Source organism: Mytilus californianus, unplaced genomic scaffold, assembly GCF_021869535.1.
Source record: "Mytilus californianus isolate M0D057914Y unplaced genomic scaffold, xbMytCali1.0.p SCAF_14, whole genome shotgun sequence".
Taxonomy (NCBI): domain Eukaryota; kingdom Metazoa; phylum Mollusca; class Bivalvia; order Mytilida; family Mytilidae; genus Mytilus; species Mytilus californianus.
The window spans coordinates 18,045,548-18,064,720 of NW_026262626.1; the positions used below are offsets into that span (position 1 = coordinate 18,045,548).

The window sequence follows — 19,173 nt, forward strand, 5'->3', positions numbered from 1 at the left end:
GATTTTATATATAAATATGACCACATCGATGATAATTCATGGTAACACTAGATGATGATGGTGATGAGAAGGAGGAGGAGGAGGGGGAATCAGCGGCGAATTAAATGCATATTCGGATCGAAAGCATGTTACGATATTAATATTAATCATGCCTTCTACAAGACCGACATGCTGAGTCGATTTTTTATCGTACTAGTTCACAAGGAAACAGTCCACAGGAAGATGTATTACCCAAATTTGTGTTGAAGAGATAAAAAAAAGACTTACATAATAAAGCAGACATGGCTGAATATTCCTTAATTTCAACTCACAAGAAAAACGCACATTAAAGTTTATGTGAATAAATAAAGATAACAAAACACCGTAAAAGAAATAATTGGTATTGAAAATCACGACGTCAAAGGAAATCAAATGACGTTAAATTAATTTTTTTGACATTTTTTCAACCAAACTGTCTCGATCATTAGAAATTAACGGTAGCATATTACATGCTGAAATTTATATGGTGGATAGAATATACTATGAAGATGTTCCATGTTCTTTATTTACAAGTTTTGCTGCAATTTATATTTTATCATTTTTTACTCTGACGTTGGGCGCTTTACCGGAGAACCAGTTCTAATAACTCTTGCGTCTCTTTCGTTTTGGTTTTGATGTTGTTTGTCTTTCTGTTTATACGTGTAAAGAAGGGTGTTTTTAAATGCGAACACAGGATCACGTTATTTGACATAAAAAGTCGAATAAATGTTCCAGTTAGAATTTGATTATATAGTTGACGTTCGTATGTCAATGAACGCTACACTATTCATCCGAAAGGTTGAGCTTTAGGAGGACAAACCGGGAACACATTAAATTGAAAACTTTTGGGGTAGAAGCATATGTTTAATCTTGTGTTTCAGTTATATCTGGGATATACCTAGTAATACTGGTACTGGTATTGGCTGGTTGAGGCAACGGAAAATGTTTAAGGGCCTACGTGAAATGAAATAAAAACTTTTCATTTTATCATTCATATACAGATCGAGGGCATATACTAGTAGTCTTTTGACTTTGTCCGTATGTCCGGTTACCCTTTTTTTCAGCTGGTTAATTTAAATTAATTTACGAAGAAAAAACACGTCATTTAGTTTTTACCATTATGGGTGTTACCATTTCAGAGTTATGCCCCTTAAACATAAGAAACCTGACCAATTGTGATTTTCAGACTGTTCTGTATTTTTGGATGCGGACTAAATATTTCATCTAACAAATAATAAACACAGAATGTTTACCTTTTTTAAGTATTCTGTAAAGTTGTCATTCAAAGGATAACTTTAGTTTGATTCAGCCAGAAAAAACGTCATATAAATTGATGTTTATAAAGTAATTAAATATCGTAAATGCAGAAATTTTTGTGAAGTTTCTGTTTTTGAAAAAAAAAAATGCGACGGGATAGGATTTGGCGAAAAAAAAAAACTCATGTACATGCAACTTTACTTACAAAAAACATGCTATTACAAAGGTTGGCAATGGATGAAATGAAGTTAGGCATTGCTCTGAAAAGTGGACATGTTGCCAGGATACGAAGGGCTCAAAGTTTCAGAATTTCTCAGTTTAAATGGCACAACTATAAACTCGACCAACCTATAACATTATATTAAAATGTACGAAAAATTTACAACGAAGCCAAGAACTCAGCTAGGAAATAGATTTCAACTAGGTTCAATTACAGTTTGTTCTTATATTGTGATATTAGACCACAGTAGTAGTATGTGGTTTGTTTTAAGTCGAAAACCCAGGGCGCTAAGGCACTCCCGTATAAGGCATTCCCCGCCCACTTGTGACGTCACCGGAGGTCCATACCGGATTTTGCCCGATGACGCAGCCCAGAAGTAACGTCATCTCCTTATAAGGGAGCTACTCCCTGTATGAGACATCATCTACCCTTATTAGGTGACCACATCCTCAAACCAGATGGAATAGTGTCGACCCCTAAAGTGACGTCATGTCTAACATGTTTAAGTAATAAAACACATGACTCACATAGTCGGCATTGTTGGTACGTTCATTATGCAAGAGCATGTCTCTCATTTTGGAAAATTAAAACTAAAAAAAATCAAAAATTCAATTTAAAAAAAAGTTTTAATTCAAAAAAATTTAAATTCAAAGATTTTTAAAAATGCAAAAAAAGCAAAAAAGCAAAAAAGCAAAAAAGCAAAAAAAAATAAAAATTTAAAAAATAAAAAAAAAAATAAATAAAAAATTCAGAATATTTTGAAAAATCGAAAAAAATCACTGCATAAAATTGTTCAACCTTTCAAACGTCTATAAGAATGCCTGAAGCAAAACTTGTCACTTAATGATGGATAAATTTTACCTTTACGTATCAAGCGAGGATTCTCTTTCGCTTTTAGAAAATAATGACGGTAGTGCATTCAAGATTCAACTTCACAAAAGCTGCATATTGGACGGAGAATGGGAATGTGCACTGCTAGAATTATTGTTCGTACCAAAATTTCCAACACCAACGAGACGGGTTTTCTTTTGTGATCGACAGGTACACCCGGGAAATGTTTCTGCCGATACTTCAATCGGCAGGGGTTTCGAACGAAGATATCGCGGACATCGTATATGAAAATCCAATTAACCTCAAAGTAACCAGAAACGAATTGTACCAAATCGAATTCGCCTTGAGGGATGATAATCTCAAAGTATGTCGCCCAAAGAATGACTACCTGTTTTGCTTGCTGCATTTTCGCAAGAAACCTATAATAAGAGATTGTATACACATGCAGAAAAAGTGAACATGTTCAGTTGCAACCTATGTCGAAGCGTTGGCCACATGATCTTCGAAGACATATGAAAAACAAACATGCGCAGCAGCAGCAGCAAGACCTTCCCCTATCTCTATACAACAGACCTATAGACGTGTTATTCAACAAGGCAGTCAATTTATGTTCCAATATGTACATACTTTTTTTATTTAACATTAGATCAAACCTCATTTCAATCTTAAATTTGTCATTATGAAAACTCAAGACACCTTTTTCGCTCGCTGACAGAAAAAAAAAAACCAATGTCGAGGAAAAGTATTTTGCATGTCTCTTTGACCGAAATTTATTCGTTCCCTGACCTTGATGTTTATTGGTAAACGCCCAGTAGGTGACACTCCCGACACATGTTCACCTGATCTATGAGAAGAAGTGTCTGAATCTAATAGTATTACGTGTTTTCTCTGATTTTTTAACTATTTTCACATTTTCCAACCGATTGTAAAAATTGTTCCCCTCACTAAGGAAATATCTGTTCTCGAAATTTAATTTTATGTCAATTTTTTTTTAATTTCTTCTGAATTCCCTATTGTGACGTCATAAAAAAGGCGACTATGCCTGATGACGTCACATATAAAGAACACAACTTTCTGCAAATCTTTGAAAAGGAAGGATATAAATCATTAAAGAAACAGATGCCACCGCTATAACTCGTGTATTACAATATTTTTCCACTCTCAACAGTTAAATCTTAATTCTTTAAAAAGCTCGACAAGCCTCGCGCTTTAAATATTAAAATATAACTATCTCGAGTGGAGAAATATCGTAACACACTTGTTGCAGTGGTGGAATCTATATTTCACACACACGGAATAAATGGAAAAAAATGATATGAGCAAAAGATTTAATTTTATCAATATTACATCAAAGCAGAACAATTGTGTACCAAAATATCAGAGTGAAAATAAGGGAATAAGTTTTTGTCGTTGGCATCCAGGTCGACCTATGAAAAGTTATTCAATACATCTTCCATCTTGATACTCTGACATCTCATTTTCGCGTTATAAGCGCAGTATAGTCCACATGTTTCCGAATAGTCGGGTTGAATTTGACATCGAGAAAAACGATGAGTACATTACTGAAACGTTGCTGGTAAGTCTCTGGTGCTCCTCCTAGGGAATAAAAAAATTTGGGCGGTCCAGATATGGAAAAATGAAAGGCCACCCAATGAGATCCTTCCTGGTTACAGTTGTCCGTGTTGACCACGTACGTTTTAGGTCTGTCACCCACATAGGCTGGTAATTCGTCTGCACAGCAAACGGTGCCCGACGTTCCCCTCAAAATTCCCTCTAGTGCCTCTCCAGACATTGGTAGGCGAATCAATTTCTTTTGATAATTATGGTCCTCTTTACCCTGATATTGTGCAAAGACCAGTCCGCAATCTCGACAAGCTATTAGTTCCTTTCTGTCATCTATTATATCTGACGTTGTATTTTCAGTGTCGGAACTATCACTGCCCTCCATTTCTTCAGAAGTGTCGACTCCTTTGCCAGTCTGCAAGACATCAGTTCGCAGTCTTGATGATTCTGTTGTTCCGGGTTTCAGATCAACCAGAAGGAATCCGTATGGACTGCTCTCTTCAAATTTCCGTAGAAAGAAGTTCGACCTAGACGAATACATCTGTCGTCCTAGGGTCATGACGGGATGACGATCTATGGTATTGTTAAAGAGCACGAGGTAATGACAGTTTAGTCTCTGGGTTGGGTTCATTCCAAAGTAAACGTTTTGATTTAAAACCACTACCGACAAATTTCTGTGATGACTGCCTTCCGTAAATAGATCGTTGATTCTTGAATCTTTAGTATATATATATATAGTTTTTGATAAAATACGTCTTTCGCACGAGGTCGGTCAAGATCCCATCATGGTAAACGGGTGATTAAAAACAAAATCTCTGTGCTGAGAAAATTCGTGCTCCTCTTTCAGAGGACGGTACTGCTGCTGCTGCTGATGTGGCAGTTACTACTAGCAAAATTCAAAATCCTCCTTTTTAAGGTGGGATCTGCTGTTGCTGTTGTGGCTGTTGCTGCTGCAGCTGGTGCTGCTGTTGTTGGTGATGCTGGTGCTGCTGCTGTTGTGGCTGCTGCTGCTGTTGAGGCTACTGATGTTGCCACCCAGAAAATTCGTATTCTTCTTTCAGAGGAGGGAACTGCACGTGCTACTACTGCGCATGTTTGTTTTTCATATGTCTTCGAAGATCATTTGACCAAGCATAAACGCGTCGACATAGGTTGCAACTAAAATCTTCACTTTTTCTGCATGTGTATACAATCTTCTCTTATAGATTTCTTGCGAAAATGCAGCAAGCAAAACAGGTAGTCATTCTTTGGGCGACATACTTTGAGATTATCATCCCTCAAGACGAATTCGATTTGGACCAATTGGTTTCTGGTTACTTTGAGGTAAATGGGTTTTTCATATACGATATGTTCGCGATATCTTCGTTCAAAACCCCTGCCGATTGAAGTATCGGCAGAAACATTTCCCGGGTGTACCTGTCGATCACAAAGTCTGAGCAAAAGAAGACCCGTCTCGTTGGTGTTGGACATTTTGGAACCAACGATAATTCTAGCAGTGCACATTCCCATTCTGCGTTCAATATGTAACTTTTGTGAAGCTTTGCTTCAGGCATTCCAATAGACATTTGATAGGTTGAACAATTTAATGCAGTGACTTTTTTTTTTATTTTCAAAATATTTTGATTTTTTGATTTTTGATTTTTTTTTTTTTTTTATGAATTTTATGAATTGTTTTTGTTTTGTATTTTTTTTGTTTTTTTTTTTTTCCATTTAAAAAAAAATGGTATTTTTTAATTTGAATACTTTTATTTTTTAACACTTGAATTTATTTTTCAATTTTCCAAAAAGGGAGACAGAAGCTTTTGTATAATGAACGTACCAACAATACCGACTAGGTGAGTCATGTGTTTTATTTCTTAGACATGACGTCACTTTAAGGGTCGACACTATTCCCCGTTTGAGGGATGTGGTCACCTAATAAAGGTAGATTATGTCTATGACTAATACAGGGTGTGGCCTCCTTATAAGGAGATGACGTTACTTATTGGCTGCGTCATCGGGCAATATCCGGTATGGACTTCCGGTGACGTCACAAGTGGGCGGGGAATGCCTTATACGGGAGCACCTTAGCGCCTTGTGTTTTCGACTTGCATAAAACCAACCACATCCTACTACTGACCACTGTCTCGGGTTAGGGGAGAGTTGAACGCACACAAATATGTTTACCCCTGCATATTCTATATATGCCTGTCCCAAGTCAGGAGCCTGAAACTCAGTGGTTGTTGTTGGTTGAAGGTGTGAGGTACATGTTATTTGGAATAATATATATTTTTTTAAAAGTTAACCCTTCCTTTTTTTATTTCGATCAGTGAAAAAACAAAATGTACATACCATGAGAATATTTGTGATACATTTCAGTTTCGAATTTACCTCTGTATGCTCTAAAGCAATGCTATTATAGACATCAACAGCATTGGAACAGGTAAAACAAAACTGAATAGTGAAGTTATGAAAATGATTGCTGTATTCAAGCTTAAAGCACCAGCTCGTGTATACACCATGCCAAAAAAAACACTTTATGATATTTACTAATCCCTACGGGATTCCAATATACAGCTAAATGTCAATTTCTGGAAAGTAGCTCCGCGAAAAAAAAAATTCTTATATACGAGATACCTTTAATTATATCTCCTCATTGTAATATATTTATGTCACTCGAATTGCTCTTTTAGGTATATAATTTTCTCAAGATAGATAATGAACAATAGTTTGTCTTGGATGCATGATATTTTCCTCAGTTGTTATTTGGTTTCAACTAGCTTTCAGTAACGGTGTGGTCTCAGTTCGGTACATTGTATCGATCTGATGAGTCAAACTCTTTTTAATTGATTTTTTCAGTTTGTTCTTATGTTGTACTGTTGCACCAATGTCCAAGGCTAGGGGAGGGTTGGGCGCCCGCAAACATGTTTAGGTTCAACCCCGCAACATTCTGTATGTTGTCCAAGTCAGAGGCTGTACTTCAGTGGTTGTCGTTTGTTGCTGTTTTCATTTATTGTTTTGTACATAATGAGGCCGTTGGTTTTTACGTTTGAATTGTTATACATTTTGTCATGTCGGTAGCCTTTTATAAATTGATATAAGGTATAGGTTTCGTCACTATTGAAGGCCGAACGGGGAAATACAGTTGCTAACATCTATGTCATTTGGTAGATATATGTCTCAATTACAATCATACCACATATTCTTATTTTTATATAAAAGTAATGTTGGGTAAACGTCAATTTAGCAGCAAAGCAACGACCAAAACCATTAGAAGAAATGAGAAAAAGGTCAATAAAGACAGTAGTCTATACAATATGTCAAAAAAGGAAAAGATACTAGTGGGGAACCAAAAAATAAAAGTCGACGAAAAACAGGCAACACCATGGTTAAAACACGAAAAACGAACAAAAACCTCAAAATTATGCAACACAGATACTCAAAATACGTGGATAAATTCGAGTACTCCGGGACAGTAAGCCGTTTCCGCTCTTCAAGAAGTATATGTCGTCTTGCTTATAACAAGTAAAAACGAAGAAAGGTAACATTGAGTGATGATGTCACTATAACATTAACGGTACCAATTTTACTGCAGCAGATCCGCATTTCGACAATATTTCTCTCTATCAGTGATGCTCGCAGCCAAAATACAAGTTTTTGAAAATTCAAAACTTAATACAAGAGTTGAAGAGCTGATAAAACAAAAAATGGCAAAAAGCATAGCCACCTGAGAAAAAGTGAAGTCGACTGCGGATTCAACAAGTGAAACATATCTGTGGTCATCGGTGACACAGATATTCCATGACGGTAATTAGAAATATAAATCATGATGGCGTCCATAAAATATTCGAAAATATAACTTACCATTATGAACAGTTTATGCAATAGCTACCTTGTACGCCTCAGCCCTCTAATAGGTTATTATGTCAACATGTAAGCACAGTTTCTTTGGAAAGATAAACTGATTTGTATCTTGAGTCCTCAGCAATGTTTTTTGTGCAATAAAACTTGGCACAGTAACGCCGCATTCACAATACAAATACAGTTGAAATGTTACCATCCGTCAAATACAAACATACCTAAATTATACTCTAGGCCATCTTTTGTGTATGCTGTTTCTCTGCACAGACTAGATAATACAAAAGACGCAGTGCTTGTATTTCTGTACTTCATCTCACAGGTTGAGTAAGACATTTAGTATGGAGAAAACGCTCACCTCTCAATTCATGTTCAATACTGCCGCCAGCATCGGTTAAGGCAGATTTCTTTGTGGAAACACATTGTTTATAAAAGGCAAATTTTGTTCAATCGAGAAATGTAAAATGGTTCGCGATAGATCAATTGATATTAATCTTTATCTTGATAAAGGTAACGAAAAAATGCATAATGAACATATGTTTAAAGTTTCAAGTTAATTTGACCTTAATCTACTTTACAACAACACTTATATATGATACGGGACCGACAGACAGAAGAACATACCGGAAAACATAGCGGAAAAGATGATGCCACTCTTCTATCTTAATCGGGAAATTAAAGTAAATTCAAAATATACTTAGTTTTTACCAGTTAATACGAAAAGAGCTGCCTGAAACTACATAAACATCCTAAAATGGCGCTGTCGGTGAATATCTTAATATAACAGGACATGCATAGCCAGCATGGATAATAACGTTATAGAAAACACATGCATGTTACGAACATGCATAATACACAAGTCATGTTATTCCTTCATCAATTTCAAAAAAGATGCACCAGTTTTCCATACACACAAATACACCCTATGTCCATATCAATCTAGAACTTTAATTCAGTTTTTGGATCGCTGAAATGAACCTTTTTGTCTATCTGTTTCTGTTGGGTTTTTTTCATCTCAAAAGCATTGAAAAGGGGTTTTAGCCTTCGAGTTTTGGAATTGTCAGAAGTTTCCATTGAACTCTTTCCATTGACCGATTTCAACAATGGTGTCTGAACGTATGGTTAATCAACACCTTAATTTGTTTAATATCAAAGTTTTACACTGAAAAACAATTACTTATGTGCTACTAATAAAAAAAAGAGTTAAACATGGACATTCAAATGAAAGTTCAAACATTAAAGGATAAGTGGATTTTGTTCAAGGACGATTATTGAAATCTATTTCCGTTTGTAGCTAGGCAATTCTATGCCCAGAAAATGTTACGTGTGCAAAGCTGTCACTATAGATCGTATAGGTACTACTATGTCCCGCAATGTATACCTCGTCTCCTTTCTGTAGACTAAATACAACATCAAATGTCCCAGTCTTGTAACCGTCACCGATGATATAACTTCCAGATGCAGCCACCTTATTGCGATAAAGTCTCGGGTAAAATAGTTTCCCATCCTGTGACAGAATAACGGCAGTAATGTGATATAATCCAGACCGTGGAGCGGTAAATACCCCTGTATTTGGATTGTATCCATTTCCTACATTGGTCCAGACTTTATCAAATTTCACTATTGCGTCGTGTGCAACTCTTTGTGAACTTATCCGGTAAGCTGAGAAAGCAACTGGATCTCGTTTCTTTACCATTTCTTCATTACCTGAATCAGCACAATACGTAATTAATTTCTTTTTTATCAGATTTGGCAAACATTCGATCTTATTATAGATGTGTCTTATGTGGTTCAAAGGTATGAATTGTTTCCTTTGTTGTTGCATCAAATATTTCATAAAGGTGCACACTCATACATTTTTTCATAATAAATAAAGGCACAAGAAATGACAATAATTGATATTTAGTATTTGTTTTCATGTTTTAATATTGTTTTTTTTTCATTCAGTTTTATAATGTTTATGCTGTCATGCTCTGTATAAGCGTTTTAAAGACCAAAAATCCTATTCAGTTCTACCCGTGATTTTGGGTTAAAATTTTATGTGAAGGTATTTCGTGATTTTAGGGAACAAAATAAGAAGAAACAAAATGGGAGTCACTGACTTCGTTTCGTCGCTATATCAACTTCAGTTCCGTGTTTTTCTCCAATATGAATATTAATTGGTTGTTATTTAAAATTTCAAATAAGCCAAAAATATCCAAACTACAACCATAATTCTTTTTTTCATGTTTAAGGGAAGATTTGTATCTATCAATTAAAGATTTTAGAGTTTAAGATTCTTGGTGTTTTAATCTTAAAATGTATTATTTATTTCATTTCGACCAAAAATAATATGTAAGATTAAAAAAACGTTTCCAGGATTACAATATCTACCAGTGATTTCGTCATGAAATTTCAAGAAGGAAAATCATTTGTGTACTTTTTCAAATAAAGCCCTAAAAAGTATATCTCACCGACCTTTCAAAAATGTTATGAGCAATTTTATTTTTTTTTATAATTTGTTTTCAAAAAAGAGTTGTTCTTCAGAACAACGAATCTGACGTCATACTACAAGTTTCCAGCAATTTTTGCAAATATCGCATATAGGACGTTTGAAACCCATATTAAAATTTTCAATAATAACAACGATATATATAAATACTATATTATCCTGATATACAAGAGATCACATTTATTTAATAATATTTGTCATTCTGTTGCCTACAAAATTATCCTTCAGAAACACCGTACGTTTGAAGGGGGCTCTTGAAATGAAAATTGTTCGAAATCACCATTCCACATGACAGGAAAGTTTGTTTATGCCGCCATTCTCTCTTTGACAAAATTTATGAAAATAAAAAAAAAAATGAAAGATGACACTGACTAACGTCTAGACCATGAGACTTTATTATAACACATTTATGTGGGTTTTTTCCTCGTCACTTCAGAAGTTTGTCCGATCCCACATTTTAATCTACTCCTTAGTTACTGTAGTTTTGACTAACAGACTGAAGTAAGGACGGACTACGGCAAACTATAATACGTCCCGACTAGACGGGAGTATACAAACTATTCCATCTAATTAATGAATTCATTCTTTCTGAATATTAATATTCTAAGGAACTTGAAATGATAGGTAGAATCAAGTATGTAATTCTGAAATGTTACATGTATTTGACCTAGTATTATAAAATACGATCTCGGATATAACTCTTTTACATGTCTTGAATAAATGCGACGGTATATACAAAATACAAATAAGCCAGAAAAGACTTCTAGTTTAAAGTTGAACATCATTCATTTGAACTGTTAGTAATAATTTTCCGTTGAAAAATATAAAGTATTTCTCAACACAGTATAAATGTAAAAGATTTGATAGAATTTTATGAATCTGAATTGTCCTTTCTTGAATTAAAAAATTAAAACAACGTAAACAATTGCTGGCATTGAAATTGATTTTTGTTTTCTCAATTTTTTTTATCTCATTGTAGCTTCTTGAAAATGATAAAATTGTAGCAATTATTTGTCTTTTAAGGAAATATAACAACATTTTAGTTGCGGCCTTGGTGACCGAATTGTGTCAGTAGTCGAGCTATCACTAGCCTGTCAACACTGAGGTTTTTAGTTTTGAATCTCGCACGTGGCAGGTGCGCTCGACTCCAACCTTAATTGACTAGGATTGTAAGTTTTCCTAACAATGGTCGGTTGTTCTCTCTGGGCACTCTGGCTTCCTCCACTATATAAACTTACCACCACGAAATAGCACTATAGTTTTACAAACATTAAATTTTGATTTTAATTTGCATTCAAGCATTGATTTCCTAAAATTTTGCCTCGGTATATAGTAACCGAGGACAGTCTTCGGATGTTTTTTTCCTTTCAAATATTGACAGTGAAAAGGAAATAAACTAGAGGTTCTCAATTTATAGGCAAAAATAAGAAATCGTCACTAACGGGAAATAATTTCAATAAGGTGTCAACTGACGATTTCAATCATGTTTGACTTGTCTTGCTCATCATTTTGACAAAGTTTCTTTCTATCTATTATAATGTTGGAGATAATAGGCAATTACGAACTGCGCCATGAGCGCATGATACGCCCGTCACCCTTTTAGCTCGTCTTTATACTTTAAATAAATTTATATGATCAACTTGAAATACTGTGAACACTGCTCAAATAGACCCCACTTAAAAAAAGACATGCACACACAGTGGTACCCATTGATACAAAACATGAATAATTCGGCACTATTTAGGCTACCTAAAGTTTAACTAAGTGTGTGGCCTTGATGTTCCACCTATACATTTCTATCCTGTTCACTACAGGATTCTAAAGCGAATAAAATTCTATAACTATCCACAGTGTGAAAATGGACAGTTTTCAACGAATACAGTTCCATTACTCCGCAATGTCATATCAGAAATGTATAAAATAAATAAAACGTAGCCCATTTCAATAGATATAAACAAGTCGCCAAAGTTAAATAATAACTGCTCAAAGCGTTTTTGAGTTATTGTCCGATGACTGTAAAACTCCCTTTTTTATGAAATAAATCCCAATACTCAAAAACCTAAAATCTAAAATTTATAAAAATTGAAAGGGTAGCTTACGTCCATAGATATAAACAATTCACCATAGTTTCATAAAAATTGATGAAAACATTTTAGAGTTATTATCCGAAGTGTTCACGACGGACGGACAACGGTATACCCTAGTACGTGCCGTCTTAGACGGGCGTATAAAAACGAATAAATATTGGTAAAATTCGTTGTTTAAGAAGGACAAGTCTTATAAAAAGTGATCTGACAGTTTTTGTCCCGTCAGATTTTCCCTGTCTATAGCGGTTTTCAAGATATTAGACAATAATTGCATTTTACCCCTATGTTCTATTTTTAACCATGTTGGCCATGTTTGTCGGCAAGCAGGGTCATCGGACACATTTTATAAATTTGTTCCTGCATTGATGACTGTGGCCAAGTTTCAGAGAAGAAGATCTTTGTAAAAGTTAACGGACGACGGTCGACGACGATCGACAACGACGGACGACAATGGACGAAGACGGAAGAAAATGGACGACAACTGACTACGGATGTCAAGTGATGGCAAAAGTTTCCACATGCCCTTCGTACCAGGTGAGCTAAAAAAGAAAAGCGATCAAAATATTTTCCCGGTGCAATCGTTCAAAATTTTTCTACAATGGTAGTTGAAATTAATCACAAGTAGGATGACGATTACTAAGTAATTACCATTGCTTGGCAATTATTGTTTTCAGTTTTGGAAGTACCATTCTATCATGGCGTATCGGTTAATTTTTAAATTTACATTATATACATACATAAATGTTGTTTTTTTTTCAAATACAGAAAAATCCAAACCTAAAACGTACTATACGTTATTCGTTCTATATTTCACGGTGGACAAATAAAATACTAGAAGGACAAAACCAATAATACTAATTCTTGATAAATAAATCCTACCTTTTTGTAGATTTATTATAAACTCCTGTAACGTTTTGTTAGAGTAAACCTTGAAATTTTCCACAATCTGATAATACGAGAAATTGAATCTTTTCTGCTCTTGGTGAAGAGTAAACTGCATTAATTCTGTAACACTTTCCCTTTGCTTTTCAGCTTCGGTGAATACTTGTATTTTCAAAGACAAAGATTCCAGCAAAGTATTCATCTGGTCTCCATAAACGCCAGTTTCGTTAGTTGCCTGAGTTACAAAATGGTCTACTATTTCCTGGTACGATTTATTAAATTTCATTTGATCCTTTAACTGGGCATCTTGTACTGTTTGAACAAATGTTTTTGTTTGTTTCTTGATATTGTTCATTTCATCCAAATTCGAAGTAACCGACTTTTCCCATGCGTCCATCTTCTCCTCGAATATTTGCATCTTATGTTCCAGTCGCACAAGTTTTTCCAGTAATTTTTCCTCAAAATGAAACTTCGAACAGCTAAGTGAGCAATCGAATTCTGACCCAATTGAACTTGATGACGCCCCAACAAATGATAAGCTAAGTGAAATGATAAGGGTTCGAACGATATCCATATTTCCGACTCTTTTTTTCAGAATCAACATGAAAATGTGTGTAAAAATCTCGTTTATATAGCTGACAAATCCGTGGTATGCTATCTCAAGCAAGTTCTGGCGCTGTTGATCATATGCCTTGCTATAATGAATAAAATTGACTGCAGCTGTTTTTGATGAATTATTGTCCTTTGAATTTTATTTAATGTTCAATCATTTTATTAAAGATACTTCAAAACTGTTAAGAGTGAACCAACAACGAAAGTTATAACTGGTACTACAGACAAATTAGTCTTTATAATGCAATCTCTATGTACTTAAGGGAACTTCAAAGTTATCTACAAAACATTTGGTACACTTGTTTATCGTATCTCATTAGTAACCATCAAAGCAAAAATAAAAAACAAAATATAAAAGAAGGAGCAAATGGTAAACCAGTATAAACAAACAAATGTCTTAAGTCAAAGCTGCCTTTTAGCAAATATTTAAATCAAAGTACAGACATACTATTAATGCGTAGGATCCCATGTTCTAATGGTTAAATATTCAATGACAGAGTTGTACATCTTATGATCACCGTTGAACAGTAATGTGGAGAGATTATATAGGCTCTGCCTGTTGTTCGACACTTTTCCTATCCCAATGATAACATATATTTATAATCAAAAACCGTAGAACTGCTAGGAGTAACTTGCATTTATTTTGTTTTCACATATTTCAAATATGTAAAGTGTATATTCAGGACGATACGGCATTTATCAATTTGTGGATTCGATCAGCACAGAGTGTCGACAGATCATTTAAAAGTTACGTATTCTGACTATGGTCAGAAATTATACATTGCGATAGGACTCCTACGATCTTATATAGTTTGTAATGCAAAGCGCATGATTTTATGATGAATATTCATAAAGGAGAAATAATTTGATGCATAGTCCCATCCGTCTGACCTAATTATGCGTTAAAGCAGTCAGGAAGACGCTCACAAATTGAATGGGTGTTTTAATTGTATAGAGAAGCACAAGTGGCCACATTTCATTATTCCAGTCGCTATTGTTGGTGTACATATTATGAAATGGCGATCCAGGTACCTTGCTAATGATTTCCATGATTATTTTCGCATGTGTACAAAACGCAGTCGTAGCTAGGTCTTTCTTATTTTCAAAACGACTCATTATAAAAATGACATACAATAATTCCCACAAAATATAAAAAAAAAATAAACGCAACATCAGGATTGATAGAAGGAAGTTCCCTCTTGGTTGTGAAATTCTTAGGTGGTGTCATTCCAAAGTTACCGTTTGATTATGAAAATCTATTAATTGTCATTCTATTTATAGGAAACTTGACGGACTGGAAAACAGTAAGGGCATTAAGGCCAATATATGGCCAAAGTTATTGTTCAAAATCAATTTACAAAAAAATAAAATCTTAAATTCACTAATATATAACTAAGGCAAAAGATCCTAATAAAAAAAAAAAACATAATTAAACTACATGTATATAAAGATAAGGAGATGTTGTATGATTGCCAACTCTCCACCAGAGACAAAATGACGTAGAAGAATGTAGTATATTTTGTAAAACCGTTTAGAGTTCCTTATTTGGTGTCAATTTTTTAGTATGTAGAACCGATTTACCACAGCACTAAAGTAACATTGTAATTCAAAATATATGTTTTGTGATAACACTTTTTCGTAAAACCCCTCTCTTTCGAAAAATAAAACAAAAAAAAAACAACCAAATGTGACAAGAAGCAGTCAGTGATGTCTGAAAAATAATTTAACACCATTTTGAAATTAGTTCATTACTGAATCAAGTATTTCTGTCGATGTATATATCTAATTATATTTCATTGTAATAAACATTAAATATATGTTTCTTTGTAGATGGTATGCAGGTATTTAACGCTGCAGTGTAATTAGATTATTAAGAATTAAAGCTATTACGATACGTTTATTTGATGTGTTTTGCATTATAAGCAAGTACATGAACTGAAGCATTGTAAATGACAACTATTATAACGTGATCAATATCATATATGTCACATTTGCTACCCCCTCCCCCTAAAATAGATAAAAAGATTATTGCTAAAATAACAGCCTATTTTTTTCACAGAAAATGATCCTTTAACTCCTAATTTTGAGGAGTATCCCCCCTTTAACATCAGACCCGGGAGCCTCGATTTTTGTGGAGGAGTTTTCGCTGTTTTATTTCAAATATATGGAATCTGTAATAGTCGACACCTTGTAGAAAATAGCGATACGAAGCAAGACATTTCATTGAACTGGATGATTTTTCGTATTTGTCAATATCAGTGTCGACATAATTACAATCTTTAGGCTATCTAAACTTAGTACCCTTCAAACTTTTATATCTATTGTAGAGTGCAATGTTATCACTGCCCAAATTAGATTGGATAATTTTACAGCTGTGCGACTTTTTGCAAAAACTAATTATAACAAGCGTTCAACTATGCACCTTCTAAACAGTCACTTTCTGCATTTGTGGCATTGTCAAACGAATCCATGAAAACCAGGTGTAAGGTTTAAATCGAACGGTGGTAGAGAACAAACAAGCAAACCCAATAAAAAAAATTTTTTTTTAATGAAATGCGGTGAAATGTGGTTTTGTTTTTTTTTTTTTATTTGTTTGAATCAATTATATATTTTTTTAATTCGTGTAAAAAAAATTCTCAAGTAAATCTAAAATCATTTTTTTTTATTCCGTGCTATAAAAAAGACTTCATAAAGAGTTTTCCTTTAAGAGAAAAATAAATCAGAATAAAAAAAGAAAAAAGAGTATTTGATTATGATGTGCTTAAGGTGAATATCCTCCTAGAAGTAAAATGGCCAGTTAAATTTATTTCAATTTTGGAGATTAATATCAATTTAAGATTGAAATATAAAAAACATGTTTCTTTTTTGCCTGTATTCTGTGAAGTTCTATACATTAAGTTTAAGCTTTGCGAAAGATCATGTCTTCCTGCACTTTTGCTATTTATAAACGACTCCGAGTTATATCTGTGAATATTATACTGACGGACGCCTGTATTCGAAACAAACTACTTTATAAAAAAGGAGATGTAGTATGATTGCCAATGAGACAACTATCAAACAAAGTTTAAATGAAGTGGATGTAGCAATTGTAGCCGCCGTTCGGCCTTCAAAATTGAAAAAAACCATACCGTGTGGTCGGCTATAAAAAGACCCCGACATGAAATATATAAAAAGAATTCAATTGAGAAAACTGACGGCCTAATTCATAACAAAACAGTTAACGAAAAACAAATATGACAGATATGAACCAACGACAACCACTGAACTATAGGCGCCTGACTTGAGAAAGGCACATAAAGAATGTGGCGGGGGTAAAAATGTTTGTGAGCGCTCAACCCTCCCCCTAACCTGGGACAGTGGTGTAACAGTACAACATAAGAACAAACTATAAAAATCAGTTGAAAAAGCATTTAAACAACTAATCAGATAGATACAAATAGAAATACATCTAACAATAACACAAATTTGACGTGAACGGGTACTCGTACATCCCAAAAGCAAAATCGTTTTAAGTACAGATCTGAGAGTACACGTACTTAAATTACTAAATGACATATACGAATTAAACAGACATTCTTTGCACAATTGAACAAGGTCCTCAACAGGGAAGTCTTCACAACGGGCGGCCTTTTTTAGTTGTATCCGGACACTCCGGCTTCCTCCATCAGTATAAACTGACCAACACGCAATAGCCTTTAATGCTGAAAGGAGCGTTTAACACCAATCAATCAATCAATTTTCAGTTGTACCATTCTATTTTTGTCACTCCCGGAATTGGCTGTTTATGATAATTTAAACTGATCTGTTAACAGATTTATACATAATTTATATAACCTCAGAGCGGTTAAGAGCATAGTATATTGTACAGACATTTTACTATAATTGCTAAAGACCATTAGTTGGTATTTGTTATGTCGTAGTGTTGCTGTCGTATGCTTAACATGTCCAGATACAAATAAATTTAAAAATATTTTGTTAGTTTGAACAGTTTTACATTTTGTCGTTTTGAAAGATCTACACGTTATGTGTTATGTTCATTGTTGAAGGCCTTATCGTAACCTACATAGTTGTCTTAAATCCGCTTCATTCAGACTCTGTTGGATAGTCCCATTAAAAGGGTTGATATTGCTATGCATATGACCCACTTATTGAGTCGAGCGCATCCAAAGAGAATTTAATCAGAATGCTGAACTAGGCAATACCACGCTGGGAAGTTGGATATAGAGCGTGAAAATAAGCGAGGATGTATGATATTTGGGCAAACAAAAGTTGGATCTGATAAAAAGAATAAACAAAAGGCTCTCATGAGCCTGGATTGCTCACCTGTACTGTTTTGCTTAAATCTCTCATCAATGACCTTTACAATACATATTAATGAGAAGCATAGAAATGCCTTTTAAACGATATGTGTATCTGTCATATTTTCTTCAAAAGCCATAGTGGTTGTTTCTTTACGTGCAAGAAAATACAATACAAAATTTATATTATATACTCTGACACTCATTCAGCCCACGTTTGACTGAAATTGATTCAGCAGTTTCAAAGGTTAATATTTTTCTAAAGTAAGCAAATGAGATGAACAAATTGTGTAAAACTGTATTTAAAAGGCAATGACTCTTTAAGAGGTCAATTTTGGTAATATGAAACTCATTTGTGGATCTTACTTTGCTGAACATTATTGCTGTTTACAGTTTATCTTTATCTATAATAATATTCAAGATGATAACAGAAAACTGCAAAATTTCCTTAAAATCATCTATTCAGGGGCAATAACCTAAAAGCAGATACCGGATTTGGCTGATAATTTCAGGGCAGGTAGATCTTGACCTGGTGTAATTCTCGTTTGTTGCTTTGTTACATATTTGTTTTTCGTTCATTTTTTGTACATAAATTAGGCCGTTAGTTTTCTCGTTTCAACTGTTTTACATTTGTCATTTCGGGGCCTTTTTATTGCTGACTATGACTAATTCAAATATCTACTAGTAGCCTTGAACTAGTATTCAGAAAAAAAACGTATTAAAATTGAGTACAAATCGGCATTCCAATGTCTACTAACTTTTTATTTTTTTAAAGTTCATACATTTGAATTATAACGAAGTTGGCACAATAGTTGATGTCATGTTCATTTTCTTTTATTCAGGACCCTCGTTTTCTTTCTTGATTTTGTTTTTGTCATCACGAGGCCTCTTGGTTCTTACTATACGGTATGTGCTTTGATCATTGTCGAAAAAACACACTTTGGCCTTATTTTGTGGCCTATAATGAACAGTAATTGCATAAGAAATTCATGCAACATCTTCTACATGTTCTACTTTATTTAAATAAAGACAACGATGATCGTTATAACACTACTTGCTGGAAAGTATTCATTGGAT

The 19,173-nt window shown here is 34.2% G+C and overlaps 1 protein-coding gene across 1 annotated transcript in view; it reads left to right on the forward strand.

Annotated features, from left to right (window-relative positions):
* The first annotated feature begins 4,454 nt into the window (after positions 1-4,454).
* LOC127724919 (uncharacterized) overlaps positions 4,455-19,173 on the forward strand; it is a 74,467-nt gene continuing 59,748 nt past the window's right edge. The window contains exons 1-2 of the mRNA XM_052231922.1: positions 4,455-4,487; positions 4,806-4,982. Coding sequence (XP_052087882.1) covers positions 4,455-4,487; positions 4,806-4,982 — 210 coding nt within the window. The remainder of the gene's footprint in view (positions 4,488-4,805; positions 4,983-19,173) is intronic.